Source organism: Camelus ferus, chromosome 31, assembly GCF_009834535.1.
Source record: "Camelus ferus isolate YT-003-E chromosome 31, BCGSAC_Cfer_1.0, whole genome shotgun sequence".
Taxonomy (NCBI): domain Eukaryota; kingdom Metazoa; phylum Chordata; class Mammalia; order Artiodactyla; family Camelidae; genus Camelus; species Camelus ferus.
Window position 1 is genome coordinate 16,198,812 of NC_045726.1, and position 20,350 is coordinate 16,219,161.

Here is a 20,350-nt window from a genome sequence, read left to right on the forward strand (position 1 = left end):
CGCACTAAAACTACATTCTTACGCTCCTTACTTGGCTTAACCTGCCTCTTTGACAGCTGGGCTGTTTAACATTTAGGCTGCAGCATCGAAATATTATACTTCTGTTTTACTATTTATAAGAGTGCCCCAGGAGCAAACGAGGATTCCTAACATTTCCTTTGTCAGAAGAATAAGAAGTCATCATTTCATTGCCTGTCATCTCTATGAAAGACGTGATCGTTTGTTTTAACAAAGAAATATATATATATGTGTGTATATATATATATATTCTACTTTATTTTATTTTCATTTCTTTGGGGTTTTTTGTGGGGGAGGTAATTGGGGCTTTATTTATTTATTCATATGGAGGTACTGGAGGTACCTCGTGGGTGCTAAGCACACACTCTACCCCTGAACTGTACCCTCCCCGTGATTGTTTTAATAGTTACTATGCTTCTCAACTGATTTTGAGCACCCATTCATGTGCCTTCTCTAACATTCTCAAGTTCATGATGCAATACAAACGTGGGGTAGAAGAAGCGACCAAAAGAATCAGTGTAGAAATGGTTGAACAGCTAATAAAGATGCCACCAGTTATTTCAGACAAAAAAGAGCCAGATGCGCACCAGAGCAGGAATGATAAACTTGCCACCAGAGGGTTCCCCCCAATAACATTTCATTTTTAATAAAAGAGTTTCTATATCCCTTTTGATATTTGCTTTTATTTCCATGTAATTCTTGGTGACAAGGGGGAAAAAGGCATAAAGAGTTTGCCATCTAGATAGTAAAGCCGGCTTTTCCTTTGGCATCTTTATGGAGAGTAACCGGCAGTCCTAAAGGATGTCTGTGGGATGCTTAGGTTGTGATTTTCCAAGAGGAGCCGGGAGCAACGGACACACGTCACTGCAGCCCCCGGGGAAGGCAGGTCCCGGGCCACAGCCCAAAGCGTATTCATTGGCGAAGAAAATCAAAAGCAGCTTTGTCTCTTCTTTTCCTACACATAAACCTAGATTTATCATTGAATGACTGCTGCATTTGACCCCTGATGCCTCTAGCATTGGTGAACTTGAGACCTGCTTTAATTTTGTCTTTCGTGAACTGTTAGGAAAATGCCAAGTTTCACTATGTTTGATGGCCGAGTCGGGTAAGTGTGGCGGTATTTCTCCTGGGTAACACCCTGGCTCGTTTCGCAGGCAGCACTGACTTGTGATTGTAATACGCACTCAGACAAGAGTACAAGCTTCTACCTTGACTGTCACTCACTGGAAAGGCACGCATATGTCAAGGAGCTTTTTTCAGCATGATGAATGCCTCCTGTGTTTGCAACCCACTACTTCGGATCCATGTCACGGGGCAGTGGGGGGGGGGGGGGACACTTTTTCTTCCACTTACCTAAGATCGTCCCCAACACAAGGGACTTGACAGCATTGAATTCTGTCCCTGACGACAGGATGACTTGTCTCCTTGTATTCTGGTTAACCTGTTAAATGTTCCACAAGAAACAAAATGGCAAGCAATTTGGAAGATAAAGGGATGGGGACTCAAAGGAAGACCGAGAAAAATGATAAAATAAGTAAATAAATAAATAAGCCACACGTTCATGCTATCACAAAGGTTAAAGGGGAAGACTGTTTTATAAACAATTTTTATGATACCTCACATTCCACTCGACCCTTCACCTCTCCCTCTCCCTACACTTTCTTCATGATTTAAGTGTCTATAATTGGTCCAGTCCACAAAGAGAGGCAATAGCTATTTTGAACCTCCGAGCTTTTACTTATTTAGAAAGGAAATTTGTAACATGAGCAGAAAAATGTATTATTCATACAGATTCAATATAAAAGATTATTCTTCAAAACCCAGTGACAATGCGTAATTTCAAAACCCAGTGACAATGCATAATTTAAATACTCTGATGTTTTTCAAAATGCATTCCCACTTTAAGCAAGAGCTTGCTTTTCCCCTTGTGGTTAAACTTCGGTAACATTTGTTCTTTTGTAATTCAGTGGGGATAGGTCCCCACTAGAATATCGCCAGTAGTCACTGGGATAAACTAGACAATATTTCCAACCAAATAAAGGAAAAGCAGTAAGAACAGCATGGTCTTTTAAATGGTCAAATACTAATAACTTTGACAGTCTTTTTCTAAACAAACGTTGCTAAACAAAACACCTCGGCTACATCTTCTGTCCTAGCAAGACTTACAGAAGGACAGTGCTCAACGTGCATCTCTTTTGTTTGGATTTATCATTAACTTTTTGCTTTAGGTGGTACATTCTGAGCATCACAATTTTGACTCCTATTCCTGTTGTTAACGTACAACTTACCTCTACAGAGACCACTGCTGCTTCTCTGTTAATCTTCACCTCATGAAGCTGGCCATCAGCCAGGTTTTTAAAACCAAAGTTAAAAACATCAGGTTCCTGGTGTCTGTCTAGCTTATATCTGATCTGCAAACTTCCTAAAAAAGAGAAAAATGACATTTTTCCCTAAAATAGAATTTTATTATAAAAACTGCCAATGCAGGTTCTAAGGCACTTTTTTTTAATTTAATACAATTTGAATCTATGGAGCATTTACTGGAATGCACCCATAGTCACTTTTCCTGGACTGGTAATCATTTATGTGCTGTTCTGGGGCCAGGTTCAGAATCCAGTTCCACAATCTGGAAAGTCAAGACCATCATGGTCTTTTTCTGAGTGCTTCCATTTTCCTTAACCAGAGGAAAAAGTCTAAGTTATGCATATGAAAACGCGAAGCTATGCTCAACATTCATTATTCATGTGGTGTTCGTATTATTAAATGGTAAAACCTCAAGCAACGTTGCATTAACATTCAGCTTCTATAAGCATAACTTCTTTTAATATGACTCGTTTTAATGTATTTTAAGATATCGCTGGCATTCACAAATTAATGGGTTTTTTTTTTTTTTGCACAACCAGAAATTTTTTCTAATGCTTCTGCCATAATCAAGGAGCCGAAAAAAGCAAGAAGTGAGTGATTTAGCACAATCTCCAAATCTTCTGACTCACATACTGTTCTCCTTCACAGATGGATTCTCTCTACCCAGTGACCACCTGTAAGGTACCCTGGTCCCACCTGTAAGGAATTCTAGCAGTCAGAGATTCTGGAAGGCGCCCCTCATTCTCAACATTAAAGCTTGGTTTGTTCTCTGATTGGGAAAGTCTTGGTTTTGTTCTCTTACGGGTGGCCGTGGGCGGGGCCACTGTCACCCCCCTTTCCTTTGTATGTGGTTATGACACGACTGACTTCTCAACCACTGATGCAGGTAAAGAACAAACATATTTATCTGATGCTCACGGAAATGGGCGTTTAGATGGTTTAATGTACATCTTTACTTCACTTCCAAGGAGGGAAGAACATTTCCCATGTATAAAGTGAAGTATCTTGTTTCAAAATGAAACATAACACTAATTTATTCACGTGCAGAAGGAGAGGCCCCCTTTTATTTTTAAATGGAGGCACTGGGTATCGAACCTAGGACCTCGTGCGTGGTAAGCATGCGCTCTACCACTGAGCTACCGCCTCCCCCCAGGAAGGACCTCTTAACAAGAACAAGCAGCACAACTGGACTTCAAACACATCAAACGATCAAACTTTGATGGCAGAAAGGCATCTTAAAGTAATCACTGAAATGTTAACCTCAGTGATAAAACAGTTGGGGTTATAATGAAAAATAAACCAACGCTAATAACACGAGAGCAGGCGGAGAATGCACTTGTGTTTCCTTGTTTACAGCTGAGCACTGAAAGGGCCCCCTCCTTATGGCCCTAATTTTCTAGGTCAGTTTTCTTGTTCTTACAGTGAAGACACTCACCGTTCGGGGCGAGGATAACGGACAGGTACTCCTCGTGGAAGGAGCTGACGTAGAGCAGTAAGCTGGGGGTCCCCGTGGTCCGGAAGCTCAGTGCGGCCATGTCTCTGGTCAGTGTCAGATCCTCACGCAGTAAAGATGCGAAGGAGCTGGAGTTCTTACTAAGGGTGTAATTGTAGTGCTCTTGAAAACTGTAGGTAACCGAGGAGCCGCTTTCAAAATAGGCAGACACCTCTGGAATGACAAGTGTTTTTTGTTGTATCAGCGAGATGTACGTTCAAGTGTCTTTTTTTTTTGCACATTTATGTATATTTAAAGAGTTTCTTTAATCTTTAAATATCTCCAGAGAGAAAATAATAATGGGGTATATGCTTTGCTGTTTTTTGTTTTTTTTTTAATTTAAAAACATTGCAGATGCATTTTTTAAAAAGTAAAAGCAGAAGAAAGGGAAAAATAAAAAAATAAAAACATGTAAGATTAAAAACAAGAAAGTATAAAGGCAGGCGGTCGGTTGGGAAGACAGAGCCGATAGGATGGCCTAATGGACTGGATTCCCGAAAGCATCTCCAGTTTTCATCCTGAGCATCTGAAATTGCGGGTCTGCCGTCCAGACCGATCGACAGGGGACGGCTGTGGGCCGAACAGGCTTTGGGGGTGATCAGGGCGAGTGTGCTCATTTTGAGATGTCTGCTGGACCTCTTGTAATAGAGAACAGATCTGACTCTGGGGGAATTGGATCTGTTCCTTCAGTTTTAACCACCTGCCCTGTTTTCTAGGCTCAGTCCTGCTCGCTCTGCACCTTTTGTAAAAACAATGTTGCCTTTAGCCTGAACTGTACAAGAGAGCCCATTCTCGGGGCTCTGACCTTTAAGGATGTCAGCACTTCTGCACTTCTGCAGAGATAACAAGTTGCAAAACAGAGAATAACCTTTGTTTTGTTGGAGGTTTACAGGGACACCATGGCCTGACCCACATGGATGGCTTCAAGAAAAAGAATTCCTGCAGCAAGAAGTTTGCAACAACCAACCACAGCCCCTCCTCTGGTTTTTTGTATAAAAGGAGCCTGTATGCTGACTTGAGGGGGATGGTTCTCCAAGACATTAGTCTGCCATCCTCTCTGTCTGCCGGCTTTCCGAATAAAGTGGCTTTTCCTTGCACCAAAAAAAAAAAAAAAAAGTATAAATAAAAATCCTTCCATATTCCTGTAACCCAGAATTGAGTAACAATATTTTGTTATGGCCTCCAAAAGGCTTCATCTTTGATTTACATAAAATTAAAACGCCCAGGGTAAATGCATAGTTAAAAGGTACTGCTCTGCCCGAGGTGTTGCGGTGATGACTCTGAGAAATCCAGAGAGGATGAGATCAGATCTAACAGCAGCAGTCCTGGCTTCTCAAGAATACAATCATACCTCCTTCCAAGTGAAATGGAGGCTTTGGGGACAGAAACAATTCTATTTCAGCTAATTACAGAGCTGCCTTTACAGCCCAGAAATGGTCTTCATAGCGATCAAGGGCTCCACCTGTTCCCTGTAACCTGCTCCTTGGTGACACTCACCGTGCTCACAGAATGGCCCGTCGTACGCAGAGAAGGTGCAGTCGCAAGCGATCCCTCTGCGTTTTTCTCTGCACCTCCCTCCATTGCGACACAGGTGTCCGTAGCTGCTACAGTGTCCTGGACACCCTGGCTCCACTCCTGGTGTCATTGTGGCTCTCTCTTCCAGATCCAGGGCCAGCCCATTCAACCGCAGAGACCGGATGCATCCCAGGAAGCCTCTCTGCCTGCTGGCTGTTCCACCTGCGAGGGAAACACTGCTGCGTTCCTGGGTGGCCACCCCTGGGTTTCGTCTCCACCTCAAACTCGGACCACGTGGATAATGATCTGTTCAAAGTTTTATGAACAAATCTAATTCCAAAAACGCAGGCTGTGATCAAAGGTGAAGAATCATCAAATGGCATTGAATACACCACTCATGAAAATATTTTTAAAGTTGAACGTGGTAAATATTCTAAAAATACTTCCTCACATTATACTTAGACAGACTTACATTTTTACATTTGCTCCTTTCTTCAAGAGCAAAAGGAAGACCACCGATCCTTTTTAAGCTTTAAATTTATAAACGATGACATGCAAAATAAAGGTGACAGAGTGGACAATCTTTGCAATATAATATATATTACAAATGTGCAATATCTAAATTTGTATATTATTTAATATATAATATGCATTATAAATTTGAATATATATTTGTATAATATATGCATTATAAGTTTATATATGTATATATAATACTAATTCTCACTTAGAAAAGCTCTCAATAATAAAGCTATGAAAAGGAATTGAACAGAGGACGAAGAGAGAAGGAAGGTGGGATAAAACCAAAATTTAGGTCCTCAGGTGTTCCTTACTCCATCCTGGTCTGAGGTCAGGTGGTACCACATTAACAGAATATCATCTCTTTCTGTTTCTATCATTTATTAGACATGAGTCTAATAAATATGGGAGCACAGGAGTCATCTGGAGTGCTTGCTAAAAACCAGATTTTGGATTTGCTCCAAAAGATTCTGATTCAGTGGGCCTGGGGCAGGTACCCCGAATCTGAATTTTCAACCTACTTCACAGGCTTTAGAAACACTATCCTAGTGGGAATATTGCTTCTAGGTAGATTTCCATGCAGACTTTGTTCCTAGAAATTCTGTTCATTAGTTCTCAAGATTATTAAATCAGAAAATAAAATTGTTTAATTTGATCTGCAGTTAGATATCAATGCAGTAAGAACTAACTATGCTTGAAGCTGAGTTTGATGGTGCTGTGGGCTGTACACACACACACACACACACACAAACTTAAATTCATTGCAGAGCATTAGCCACTGGATGCTGAAGGTATTTGCAAAGCAAACTGTGTGCTACTTTGTAATTTATATCAGCTTTTAACTGGACTGTATCCTTACTTACTTTAAAATACATGAGAAAAGACCAAGTGAGAGCTGCTTTGATAATCTGCTTAGTTTCCAAATTAGAATAGAGTTGTCAAGATAGTAATGTAGCAAAACTTATTTCTCACTTTAGGAAAAACAAAAAATAATAAAGAATAAGCAAATAAATTAGAGGGAAGCCCCCACACACTACTCAGAGCTTTAATCTTTAAAGAACATACGGCGAAAATAAAGGTGGAAGTCCTGCTGTGTATAGTCACACGGGGCTGCGTCTGCCGCCCTGGTCTCCTACGGTCTGTATTTTGGGGGAACTAGAGAGTTTTGTCCCAATTACAAGACTGCTTCTCTAACTACCCTGAGAAGTGAAATGAGAGAAATGGATAACAATTGCTAATTGTTTGATAAACAGTACCGATAAAAAGTAACAGAAGCAGACATCTGCCGTCTGTGACATGGAGGGCAAGCTTGGGAATCAGTCCAACGTGGTTTGGATTTCCCTTCTAAGCTGGGTTTCAGTGGCCAAGTCACTTGATCTCTCTAAGCCTCCATTATCTCATCTGTAGATTGGGTACAATAATCCATGGAAGAGAGACTGAATATTCAATGAGCTCTTGGTACCTGGTGTTTGTGTGGCTGAACCACACTAACTCCATTTTTTGTCAGCTCCATCTTAGACCCTCAGTTGTACCTCCTCCCCCTTCTGCGTGACTGAGCCCTAGCCTGCTCACAAGGAACGCTCCCACGCCAGATATGTTCCCTGTCCGCTCTAACCCTTGCCTTCATCTGATAGGAAAACTAGAAGAATGCCTTTTGCTGATGCGGATGGTCATGAAACCCCCTCTCTCCCCAGAAAAAAAAATCCCAGTTCTCAAAAGTGTGGACGCGCTTCTTACTTGGTAGTCAGATTCTGTTTTTAGTTGTGGCCCTTTTAAATCCCCCTGTAACCTTCTCCATGATCAGAAAACAGCCGCCAATGCCTTCTGGGTCACAGTCCGCAGGATCTGGCAGGGGCGGGGTGGGGATGTTTGTTACCCACAGTAAACTTGCTGATTGTATTTTATGGAGTTGCCCATTTCGTTTCCCAGTCTCAAAGTTCCTCCTCAGTTTGGAGGATCGTATTCACCATCTCCACCTCCCCCCAGTGCTGCCAGTGGAAGCTGCTGGCGAAGGCGAGGGCCACTACTTTGGCAGCTGTGACTTCCCCCGGGTACATCTCTGCACCCCCAGCCCAGCGCGGCTGCAAAGCCCCCGCACAGCACTCACCCACGAAGAGCTGGCTGTTGAGCTGCAAGCGGGCATGCCCGTCAGCCGGGGCCGGCTGCGTCTCGCTAGGGAGCTGATCCACTTTCAGCGATGCTTCTTTGACGTTCCTCTCCGCCCTCACGCGGTGCCACCGATTGTCATTGAAGGGGGTGGGGGCCTCCACCGTGACCTCGCAAGGCCCATTCCCCACGTCGAAGGAAAAGGTCACCTCTGTGGGAGCTGGAAATAAAGATACAGGGGTGCTCAATTCATTCAGCGGGGAGAAAACTGCGTCTTGAGTAGACAGGAGAAAAGCACCGTGACGTGCTCCTTGTGGACGGAGACCAGACACTGATGCGGACAAATGTCACTCTGAGTTGGTTGGGGGGGGGGGTGGGGGGGAGATAAGTCTGCATCCCAGAGAAAGAAAAGCAAAACTGATTTTAACACATTTCTCCTCAGAGTTTGCTATTTATCTTGCTAAGCCTTAAGCAGCAGAGATATTCGCCTATAGAAATAAAACTGTCATTTTATCTACTCATGTGTGTGAGTTTATTTATAGGTGGTTTAAGAGAAACCATGGCCCATAGATGGACCTAGAGATCTTCATATTAGGTGAAGTAAGTCAGACAGACAAAGGTTACATGATATCGCTTATATGTGGAATCTAAAAAAGACAAATGAATTTACGTACAAAACAGAAACAGACTCGCAGACATAGAAAGCAAACTTAACAATGATCAAAGGGGAAGGGGGGATAAATTGGGAGTACGGGGTTAACAGATGCACACTACCATATATAAAATAGTAAAACAGCAAGACTTTACTGTACAGCACAGGGAACTATATTCAATTTCTTGTAATAAACTACAATGGAAAAAGGGAAAAGGAATACAGATATATACATATATATGTGTAACTGAATCACTGCTATACACTTGAAACTAACAATGTTGTAAATCAACTACAATTAAAAAATGTTTGAAACCCATTAAAAATAAAGGGGGATTAAATATAGCTTTAAAAACACCATGTGAAATTCAGACAGTAAGGAATTAAGTTCTGCCTACATAAATAAACAATGTGAATAGTCAATAAAATCAAATGCTTCTGTGACTTAGTGAGTAGCTATTTGACTAGATTGCTTTAATACCTTGATTGCACATAGAATGAAGACAGCAAGGAATTGGAGAGACTGTTGCGTGTTTCACAAATAACTGGTTTACTCTCTGTTAAAAGTAATTATTTAAAATCATAGAATTTTAGCATTTAATAAAGAAATACAACTGACCAAGGAGGCATGGTAATTTATCAGGAGCTAGCTTACTAAACGGGTGGCTGCTAATTGCTGAATGACCGATGGCTTTGTCCAGAGGGGACAACTCACCCCGCAGCTCGAGTCTGATGAAGTCTGTGATCCCCAGATTCTCTATAAACACCCCAGAGGAAGCTGTGGTCTTAAAAAAGAAAGACACATCCGCAGTGAGCTCTCCTCGGAACGTAGGGAAGTGAAGGTACGAGGTCTCGGTATTGAAGGAAGCCGCATTCCAAAATGACTCTGTTGACAAAAAGCAAAAAGGACAGTGAAAATAACAAAGAAACGAAACAAATCACAATGACATTTTATATTTCTAGCATTTTTTTAACCATTCAGTGCATTAATTGTTCTTCTGAACATGTAGCCAAGACATGAACATTCAAATAGTGATTCCTTTGAGGATTAAGATTCTGGACACGGCTGCGACTGAGTGGGGGGATAATCACTATGGAAATGGTCTGTGGATTTTTTAAAACAGTATTATTTTTTAAAATTATCATAGAAGAAAATTGACTTTTGGGGAACATGCAGTTGTATACATTTTAATACATGCATGGATTTGTGTAACCATCACCAAAATCAGAATAAAGGACATTTCTATCACCTCAAAAAACTCCCTCCTACTATTCCCTTATATTCACACTCTCCACCTACCCCTAAGCCCTGACAATCATGAGCTAGTTTCTGTCCGTATAGTTTTGCTTTTTCCAAATAGTGTGTAAATGGAGTCAGACAGTATGCAACACTTTGAGGTTGGCTTCTTTCACTCAATATAAAGCCTTCAAGACTCACTTGAATTGTTGCATGTCAATAGCTGTTCCTTTTACACTGCTCTATAGTATTCCATCACATGGATATGCTACAGTTTATTTGCCCACATTTAAGAACACTAGAGTGGTTTCCAGATTTGATCAGTTACACATAGAGCTGCTATAAACATTTGTGCAAAGATTTTTGTGTGAATATGTCTTCATTTCTCTAGGGTAAATTCCCAGGAGTAGAATTTCTAGATCATATGCCAAGTATATGTTTAACTTCAAAAGACACTGCCAAATAGTTTTCCAGAGTGGCCATATCATTTTTTAATTCCCATCAACAATGTATAAGAGATATAATTGTTTCATATCTTCACCAGCATTTGTTGTTGTTAATTTTTTATTTTAGCAATTCAAATTGGTGCGTAGTAGTATCTCATTGTGGTTTTAATTTGCTTTCCCTAATAGCTAATGATGTTGAACATCTTTTCGTGGGTTTATTTGCCATTCTTACAATCTCTATGGTGAAGTGGGTGTTCAACGTGGAGAGAGTTGACATCTTTCCCTATGTTGAGTCTTCCAATCCATGAACACAGTATTTCTTTCCATTTATTTAGGTTTTTTGATTCCTTTCTTCAGTATTTAGGTGTTTTTTAGTTTTCAGATTTTATATATGTTTTTGTTAGATGTATACCTAAGTATTATATTCTTTGGAGCTATTAAGAATCATATTGCTTTATAAATTTTAATTTCCAATTGTACACTGCTAACATATATGATTGATTTGTTAGCATTGACTTTGTATCCTGTAATCTTGTTAAGCTCATTTATAAGATCCAATAGTTGTTTGTTTGTTTGTTTTTCACATTCTTTGAGATTTTCTACATATTCAATCATATGAATATCTGTAAATAGACTTTTCTCTCTTGCTTTCCAATCTGTATGCACCTACTTTCCTTCTTACATTATTGCACTGGCTAGAACTTCCTGTATGATAAAAGTTGTTGAATAGAAGTGGTGAGACTGGATATCCTTATCTTGTTCTCAGTCTCAGGGGGAAAGCATTCAGTTTTTCATCAATAATTATGATGTTAGCTGTTTTGTTCAGCTAACCATTAATTAGCCTGAAGAATATCCCTTGTACTCTTAGTTTGCTAAGAGTTTTATTGTGAGTGCTATCATGATATAAATTATCATGTTGAATTTATCATAATTCAAATTATTGCATTCATACTGATACACAAAAAGCATCTGATGTGATTTTTCTTCTTTACATTGTTAATATGGTAGATTACACTGATTCATTTCCAAATACTGAATCAGTCTTGCATCCTAGGATAAGCTGCAGTTGGTGATGGTGTGTGCTTTCCTAGATTATTTACTGATGTTTTGTTGAGGATTTCTGCATCTGTGTTGGTGATAATATTACAGGTAGTTATCATTTTTTGCACTTTCTTTGTCTAGTTTGGATATCAGAGTCATGTTCTCCTTAAAATGTTGGAAAGAATTTCTTCTATTTTCTGGAAGAAATTGTGTAGATATAGGATTATTTCTTTGGTGGAGTCCATCAGTGAAACCATCTCAGTCTGGACTTCTTTCTCAGATGGTTTTTAATTACAAATTCAATTTCATTAATACTGTGAGGCCTATTTCAGTTGTATGTTTCATCTAGAGTGAGTTTTGGCTGTTCCTGGTTTTCAAGGAATTGGTCCATTTCACCTATGTTTAGAATTAATATGTGTAGGGTTGTTTGCAGTGTACTTTTATTATACTGCTGATGTCTGTGGGGTCTGTAGTGTTGCCACAACTTCCGTTTCTCATACTGGTAATTTTTATCTTCTCTTTTTTTGGATAGTGTTAGGGGTTTATCAACTTCATTGATTTTTGAAAGAATCATTTTTTGTTTTCATAGATCTCTATGTGCTCTTTTAATTTAACTGATTTCTATTCTTGTCTTTATTAATTCTCTTCTTTTTACTTGCTTTAGGTTTATTTCTGTCTTCTTTTTCTAGCTTTTTTTTTTGGTGAAAGCTTGCCCCATTGAATTCAAATATTTTTTTCTTTCATAATATAATCATTTAATGCCATAGATATCCCTCTGAGCACTGCTATAATTGCATACTGGCAATTTTGACAAGCTGTATTTTCATTTTCACTTTAGTTCAATATATTTTATAGTATCTATTGAGACATTGTCTTTGACTCATGTGTTAATAGTTCAGTGTTTAATTTCTAAGTGTTTGGAGACTTTCTCACTATCTTTGTTATTTCCAATTTAATGCAATTATGTCAGAGAATGTATTTTGTATGATTTAAGTCATTTAATATTTGCTAAAGTTTGTTTTATAACACAGAACATGCTGTATCTGTGTTAAAAGCTCATGTGCATTTGAAAAGAACACATTCTACTGTTGGTAGAGTGTTCTATAAATGTCAGTTAGATTCATTTGGTTTGTGGTGACATTCAGGTCTTCTATATCCTTGCTGATTTTTTCTCTATGAAAGAGGAGAATTCTTTAATTAAAATAATGGATTTTTCCTTTACATATTTTGAAGCTCAGTTATTAGCATACACATTTAAGATTCTTATGTCTTACTAGTCCTTTTTTATATCCATCAGTTTTATTTGCTTTCAAGCAAAGATTTTAGTATAGAAACTCCAGCTTTCTTTAAAATTCATGTTTGCATAGTATATTTTTCTTCATCATTTCCTTTTATTATATCATTATATTTGAATTGAGTTTCCTGAAGACAGTATATAGTTGTCATTACAATCTGTCTTTTAATTCATTTATTTAGACCACTTACATTCAATTCAAATGTTGATATGACAGATTTAGTTTTATTATTTTTCCTATTTGCTCTCATTTTTTGTTCTTTTGTTTCCCCTTTTCTGTCTTATTTTGGGTTATTTAAACATTTTTCAGTATTCTATTTGTATTTGCCTATAGCAGTTTCTTAATTTTTTTAAGGATTACAATATATATTACCTTTCCCAATCTGCTTAGAATCTATATTTTAACAACTTCAAGTGATTTGTAAAAACCTTGACAACAGTTTTGTCTCTTTACCTAATCCTGCTTATGTTATTCTTGCTACGTTTATTACATTTACATAAAATAAAAAACCCTGTGAAATAATTTGGTATTTTTTGCTTTCAATCCTCAGCTATATTTAATACAACTCAATAGGAGAATCATCTATTAAATTAACCCAGGTATTTATCATTTCTAATGTTGATTTTTCTCTTCCTGAAGTTCCAAACTTCCTTATGAAAATCATTTCCTTTCTATCTAAAAAACTTCCTTCAGAAATTCTTTTAAAGGATGCCTCTAGCCATAAATGATTTTAGTTTTCTTTCATTCGAAATTTTAAAAAATTCTACCTTCATTCTTGAAGGATTTTTTTTTTTCTGAATACAGAATTCTGGACTGACAATTCTTTACTTCCAGCACTTGAGAAATTTCTTGCCACTTCCTTCTGTCTTCTGTATTTCTGATGAAAACACTATCATCTGAATCGGTGTTTCCCCACAGGCAATGTATCATTATCCTCTCTGGCTGAGTTCAAAATTTTTCTCATTGTCTTTAGTTTTCAGCAGTTTGATTATGATACACCTAGATGTGAATTTCTTTGAGCTCATCCTGTTTCAGCTTCATTCAACCTCTCAAGTCTCTCTCTCACCAAACTTACAAAGTGCTCAGCCATTATCTTTTCAAATTTTTTTTTCAGCATCAGCACTCCTTCCTCTCTTCTTCTGGAAATTCAATTACATGAATGTTATATCTTATTATTAACCCACAGGTCCCTGAGGCCTTGTTCATTTTTTTTTTCCCAATCCCTTTTCCTTCTATTGTTCAGATTTGATAATTTCTATTCATCTGTCTTCAAGATCATTGACGGTTTCATCTCAAATCTGCTGTTTAGCCCATCCCGTGGACTTCAGTCTAAGGAGCAACCGGAAGAAGAATGGAGTTGCCAAGCACTGAGCTGGGGAAGGCTGCTGTGGAAATGTTTTCTTTCTCTTTTTTTGACAAGTTGAGTTTGAAATGCCAGCTGGAATGAAGAAGCACAGAACAGCCAGCTGCACGCAGGAGTCGGGAGCTCGGGGAGGCTGGGCATAGGTGTAGAAGTGGGGGTCATTTGATGTCAGCGTGGTATTTAAAGCCATGAGATGACGGGACAAGACCCCCAATGGAGAGCAGAGAGGAGAGAGAGCAGAGGGTAGAGCCTTGGGGAACCCCAACATCATCCCACCGGTGAGATGCAGGAAAGCTGGGGAGACAAGGGAGGGAGGAAAACCAGACTTTTGTGGCATGCTGGCCACCAAGTAAAGAAGGTGAATCAAAGGAGAGTGAATCACAAGAGGAATCCAAAGTTGCTGGCAGGTCAATCCAGATTAGATCTGAGAATAACACCTGGATTTAGCAACGTCGAGATCTCATTGGTGAGCTGGAGAAAAGCAATTTCTGGGGAGCGATGCTGGAGAAGGTCTGATACTCAAGAGTGACTAGAAGGAGGGAAATTAAGGGTAGAACTCACATATTTCATCTCAGCTATTTTGGGGAAGCGAAGGAGACGCGAGAAATCCAGGTGCAGTTGGAGGGGTAGGTAGGAGAGAGGAGGCTTCCCATGTAAACATTCAGAAGGCATTAATGAACAGGTGCCCTTGAAGGGGTCTGTCATCTCATTTCCTCATTATCTTACCAATTTTGGGCCTCTCAGCACTCAGGTAAGTGCCTTATACCTAGTACATAGATATGAGATATTTGCTGAACACGTGATATGATATTTCAGATGATCCCATGAGTCTTCACAGCAGTAGTAAATGCCATATAAAAGACACATAATCCAGAGGTAATAGATTTTTTTCTCAATGACATTAACAATATACACTTCTTTTATAAAGTGAATGCATTCTTAATGAAGTAGAGGTGATCAGTGTAGTGTTTTCATGAACCCGTGCAGCTAGAGTTCTCATAAAACACTGACATGCAGGGGACAAGACGGTTCCTCTTGCCACTACTTACTATCCCCTGAGCAGAGCAGAGGCCCCAGTGCATAAGCCACTTCAGAATGTGGTCGTCCCGTGTCTCTCATCACAATCTGAGTGACCGGCAGCTTCTCCTTATGGGAAAGGACCACCGTGTCGCTGGTCCTAGAAGACAAACACAACCACCCTGACATTATTCTGAATGATGAACGGATAAGTAATTGTCTGTTACTGCAGTTCAAGAGGTGTTAAGCTAACTTTTGTAAATACATAACAGTAGGGAAATCAAACGGTTCGTCTGAACACTTACATAGTAAATATATTGAATAAGGTCATCTAAGGAGCAGAGACCAGTGTTCATCTACGTGACCACAGAGAAGAAAGAAGGCACCGCTCTTTGCAATTCAGCCACTGTGTAATACTTAAATGCAGAACTTACACAGGCGAAAACAATCTGCCTTCATAAAAGAAAAAAAGCAAAAAAAACAACAAACAAAACCACCTGACTGACAAGATTTAGGTTCTCAATTCTTGGACTTCTTTCTTACTGAAGTTTTAGGAATTCCTACTGTGGTTATGAGTCATTTGTTGAAGCTATAAATTTAAAAACAAAAGCAAAACAAAATACGGATTCAAAACCACGATGAAGATGTGATACAATACACTCTCAACATTAATATATGGGACAATACATAGGCAAGGGCTTTGTCAATGGTTACCATCATCCATTCATTCAACAAACACTTACTGCACATCTATTTGCCAGGCCCTGTATGTTGGGGCTGGGGACATAAAAACCATCATCAATGTCCACTAAAAACCTAGTGAATGTTATAAATAATAGCAATAACAATATAAAAATATCTTCATGTGACTATTTGAGGGCATATTAATACCTATGCTTCCAACTCATAGACTGGAACAGGAGCCGGGGTGCCTGGCTAGTAAACTGGCTGCACCGTCATTGTCCTCTCTGGACAAAGTAGGAAGGTTTCTCGAAACTTTGTAAAGTGTTCATATTTTTTATTGCATACTTCAATTACATATGTATTTTCGATGTATGGACAAATAATAGTTTGTCTGATTTATCGTTCTGATTTATCACCCTATATCTGTGCAGAACCTAGTAAGTTTTCATTCTTAACAATTTACAAAGCCACCACTCACTTCTGTGTATATAAATGGGAGCATTTGAAACCGCTGCTTTCGTGGGTCAAAAAATTAGCAGTTTCACATTGCAGACAACAAAAAATCTGCATAACTTAAGAGTTAATCATTCCAATTCTGCTTAGGCATCAGAACATTCTTTTAAGATAGAAAATGTAAAATTACTAAGATTTGTATTTTGTTTAAAACTTTTAAGAAAGTGCATGTGGTGAAATACGAAAAATGTGAACTAAAACCCTGACAGTTAAGAAACAGTTTTTTTGATTCAGATTGCTTCAAAGAGTCAGACTAAATTTAACAACATGGCTGTATCTGGCTGAGCCCCTGCAATTCCTGCCTTTGGGAGCAAAAAGGCAGATCATCCCAAACACAGAACACCTGGCTTTGTTGGGAATGGGGTCACATGCTGGAAGGTGCCACTGGATTACGGGGGTATGTCAGTCTGGAAATTTATTCTCTTATAAACATGGGGGTAATACACTAGATTAATTCCTGGTATTAAATATCAGCAAATGTTCCAAATTAGCCCTTTAATTTCCATGATTGCTATTTTGATAGACCCATCTTAGAGGAAAAATGTAAGGATATTAATCACTGAGGATCTTTGAATTTTAAAGCATCTTTTAAAAGCCATTACTTTTTAACGTCCTAAAAAGCTACACCTTAATTCTGTTTTTAACATTGACAATGCATACAGAGCCCTGAAAACGCTTTTTAAAAAATCATACTGATGTAGCATGTATTAAGGCAGATATTATAATCAAGTCTTTTTTTAATTTTGCTGTTTGCAAAGTATCTTCCTAAATCTGAGAAAATTTTAAACAGTTCTTATTTAAAAATTCTTTACTAGTACAGGTCACTCCCAGCTGCCCATGCTTTATGTAAGATATTCTATGCAACGGCCACCAGACTCCTTCACAACCGCCTCATTAGGAGTTATATCTCAGTTTCCTTCTTGCATCTCAGTTTTTCCCCTAAATTTGCAAAGATGGCATGGATATCTGGGCCTGAAAATGTCTTGCAACAGTTTTATACATTCAGTAAGAGAATTTCCAAGACCACCTTTTTTTTTTTTTTTTTTTTTTTTTTTGGATTTTAGTTGTTAATGCTCTGGAAATGGTTCTTACTGTTCATTGTTTCTCAGTAGACTTTTGAGGTCTAAGGGAGCTTTGACTACTTTGAGTTGCTGTGAAAAGCTGCTTTGGATCCATTTAAGTTTTATAATTGTTTGAGAGAAAGAGGGATTGGTGACACAGCATTTTCATCACCCAAAATTACATGGTTTGAAAGCTTCCAGGTTCTTTATTGGGTTCTGTTATTCTACTTGCATATCCCGTTGGCAGACCCACCCTGTATTGATAAGTGTGGCATCGTAACACTTGAAGAAGTGTTTCGTGTCTGAAAAGGCTGGTCTCCCCATCATGTTTCCATCTTCAGAATTGTCTTAGCTTCTCATGCACCATTCTTTTCCATACAAGTTTTAGAGCCAGTTTGTCACCATCCAAAACAAAAATACAGATGTTTAGCATCTGTTTGGAATTAAATGGAAACCAGGAACTCCTTTGGAGGAAAGATACTTAATTTTCCTATTCATGGCAGTAGTGTGACGTCTCCAATTATTTAGGTCTTCTTGTATTTTCATTATCAAGTTTTATGAGGTCTCTCCCATAAAAGTCCTGCAATTTTTTGTTATCTTTGTTCCAAGGTGTTATACTCTTTTTGTTGCTTTTGCAAGTGGTTTTTATAGTCGTTTCTTATAGTCAAATATTCTTGATAAGAATCCAGTTATTCTAGGATTCAGTAAGTAAACGTACTAAACTCTCATTAATTTCAATAATATTTCCGTATATTGTCTTGGTTTTGCTTTGTAGACAACCATATTTTTTATGAGTAATGTACTCTTTATTTCCTTGTTCCCAGTCTTTCCAATTGTAGGTTCTGAATTGCCTCATATATAATCTTTATCTTTCTATTATTCATTTGTAACTAACTGCATTGTAATCAGAGAAACTGTCCATATGATAACAACTGCTGTAAAAAATCCTTTTGAGTTTTGGGAAAATCAGTTTGCAAAACTGTACCATATGTGCTTGAGAAAATTCTGTATCCTACAAATGTATGTGCCCTAACAAACCAAGTCATCAGTTTCATTTGAAAATATTCTATATCCTCATTAATTTCTGCCACGTGAGTCACCAATTACAAACAGATGAATGTTTAAGCCTCTTCTTTTCATGGTTGATTGTGAATTTCTTCTTTCAGTTCTGACAATTTGTTTTTCTATAGACATTTTGAGTCATTTGTATTAGAAGCATACAAGTTTAGGACTGCTAGATTTTTCCTACTAAAATTAAAAAGTACGATTATACAGTAATAGTGATCTTTGTTCATGCAAAAGCCTTAAAAAATTTACTTACTTTTGTGTATACTTGCCTAGTAATTTTTTTTAGCACTTTACTTTCAATATTTCTTGGTGTATACAAACAAGATACATTTGTTCGTAATTCAATATGACATCTGGATTTAAATGGTTACTTTTGTCACATTTATTGAGCATGATTACTCATACATTTTTATCTTCTTCTGTACTTGTTGCTTTCTTTTCTTCCTTTTAAGTCTCATTCTATTTTCTGTTTATTAAGGAAGTTTTTAAAATCCCATTTGTTTCTTACTTCCTGCTACTGATTTGAATATTACATGCTGTTTTGATTCTTTAGAGGTCAGGACTTAAAATTTTCACATATACACTTTAAGCAAGTTAATTCTAGTAAGTATTTACAAAACAAGTTTTAAATTTCAAGAATAGTTTCATTTCTAAGCATTATTTTAGTTCTTTTTGGAAACCACAATCACCTTTGTCCATCGGATCTGACTGCTCACTGATGTTTCCATTTCATGCCCACAGTCCTATGTTACTGGTGTCTAGTATTTACCGCTTTTCTTTTTTTAACCTCTACGTTTACAAATTTTTTCCCCCGATATTTCTGCTTCTAACTGAGACCTTCCTTACAAGATCACCTTCTTTCATTCTGAAAACCATTATTTTTGTTGTTGTTTTCAGATTCTTTTTCACCATAAGTTACTACAAGATATTGAATGAAAACCATTCTTAAAAATTCCTCTTGTGGGTCGGCTGGTGGTACATTTCTTCAGTGTCTGTCTGTCTGGATCTTCATTTTACTTCCACTTTAAGAAAGTGTCAGCTGGGTAGCCCTGGGAGTTTGACAGTTGTGCGGCTCCCGGGCTGTGAGGGGAAGGTCCGCCGTCCGTGGGCTGGGTCCTGCGCTGCTCGGGGAGGTCAGCGGGCCATCTTTCCCTTCAAGATTCTCGCTTTCATCCCCACTCCTTTTCACATTCTCGTTAGTGTTCTTTGATTTCACCACGGTGTGTCTAGACACGGATTTACTCTTATGTATCCTGCCTGGTGTTCCAGTGTTTTCTCAACTCGGGAAAAGTCTCAGCTATTTGCGTGTCACCTCTTCTTAATTATCGCAAATCTTCTCTTTCGGTCTTGCCCGCACCTCCCCTCCATGTCGCTGCTTTCCTCGTCCCCATTTTGCTTGTCTCTGCTCTGTATGTTCTGTGCCATTCACTCACACATACGTGCCATTTCACGAGTTCTTCCATCACTTGGGTCTAGCATCTGATCCACAAGAGTTACAATTTCAATGATGACAATCACTGACAATTAATCATTCAATGAACAATCCTTTGACTCTTTTGTAAACCACAGGTCGTCTTTGTCAGCAGTATCCGATAGCTTTCTCATATTTCAGTTTCAGTTTTTATTTTTCAAATAGCTCACTTATTTATTTACTTACTTACTTATTTTTTAAGGTATCCATTACCTGGGATTTCCATGAATCTGACCTTGGTGGTCTCTTCTGCCGCCCACCCCTCTCCTGCGGTGCTGTGTGACCCCGGACCGTGAGCTGACGCCGGGTGACGTTTCATCTGCGGGAATCCGGTGATGCCCGCATGAAGGGGGAGGGCAGGCCTCCAGGAAGAATTTCCCATGATCCTAGGATGGGCTCTGGGTGCTGCCAACCTGTGCCCATGTTCATTTCATTCAAGGACCATCCAGGTCGTGTAAATTTGGGCCCCAAATCTGTGGGAAGGCAGG

General features: G+C 38.7%; 1 protein-coding gene and 1 non-coding gene across 2 annotated transcripts in view; both read right to left on the reverse strand.

The window, feature by feature from the left end:
• LOC102521772 (contactin-associated protein-like 3) overlaps window positions 1-20,350 on the reverse strand; it is a 148,604-nt gene that overhangs the window by 11,976 nt on the left and 116,278 nt on the right. The window contains 7 exon segments of the mRNA XM_032471085.1: window positions 1,372-1,459; window positions 2,307-2,440; window positions 3,818-4,048; window positions 5,372-5,611; window positions 8,016-8,234; window positions 9,382-9,552; window positions 15,098-15,225. Of these exon segments, the coding sequence (XP_032326976.1) occupies window positions 1,372-1,459; window positions 2,307-2,440; window positions 3,818-4,048; window positions 5,372-5,611; window positions 8,016-8,234; window positions 9,382-9,552; window positions 15,098-15,225 (1,211 nt within the window).
• Window positions 3,457-3,529, reverse strand: TRNAG-ACC. The gene has a single exon. It is a non-coding gene; the product is annotated as a tRNA-Gly (tRNA).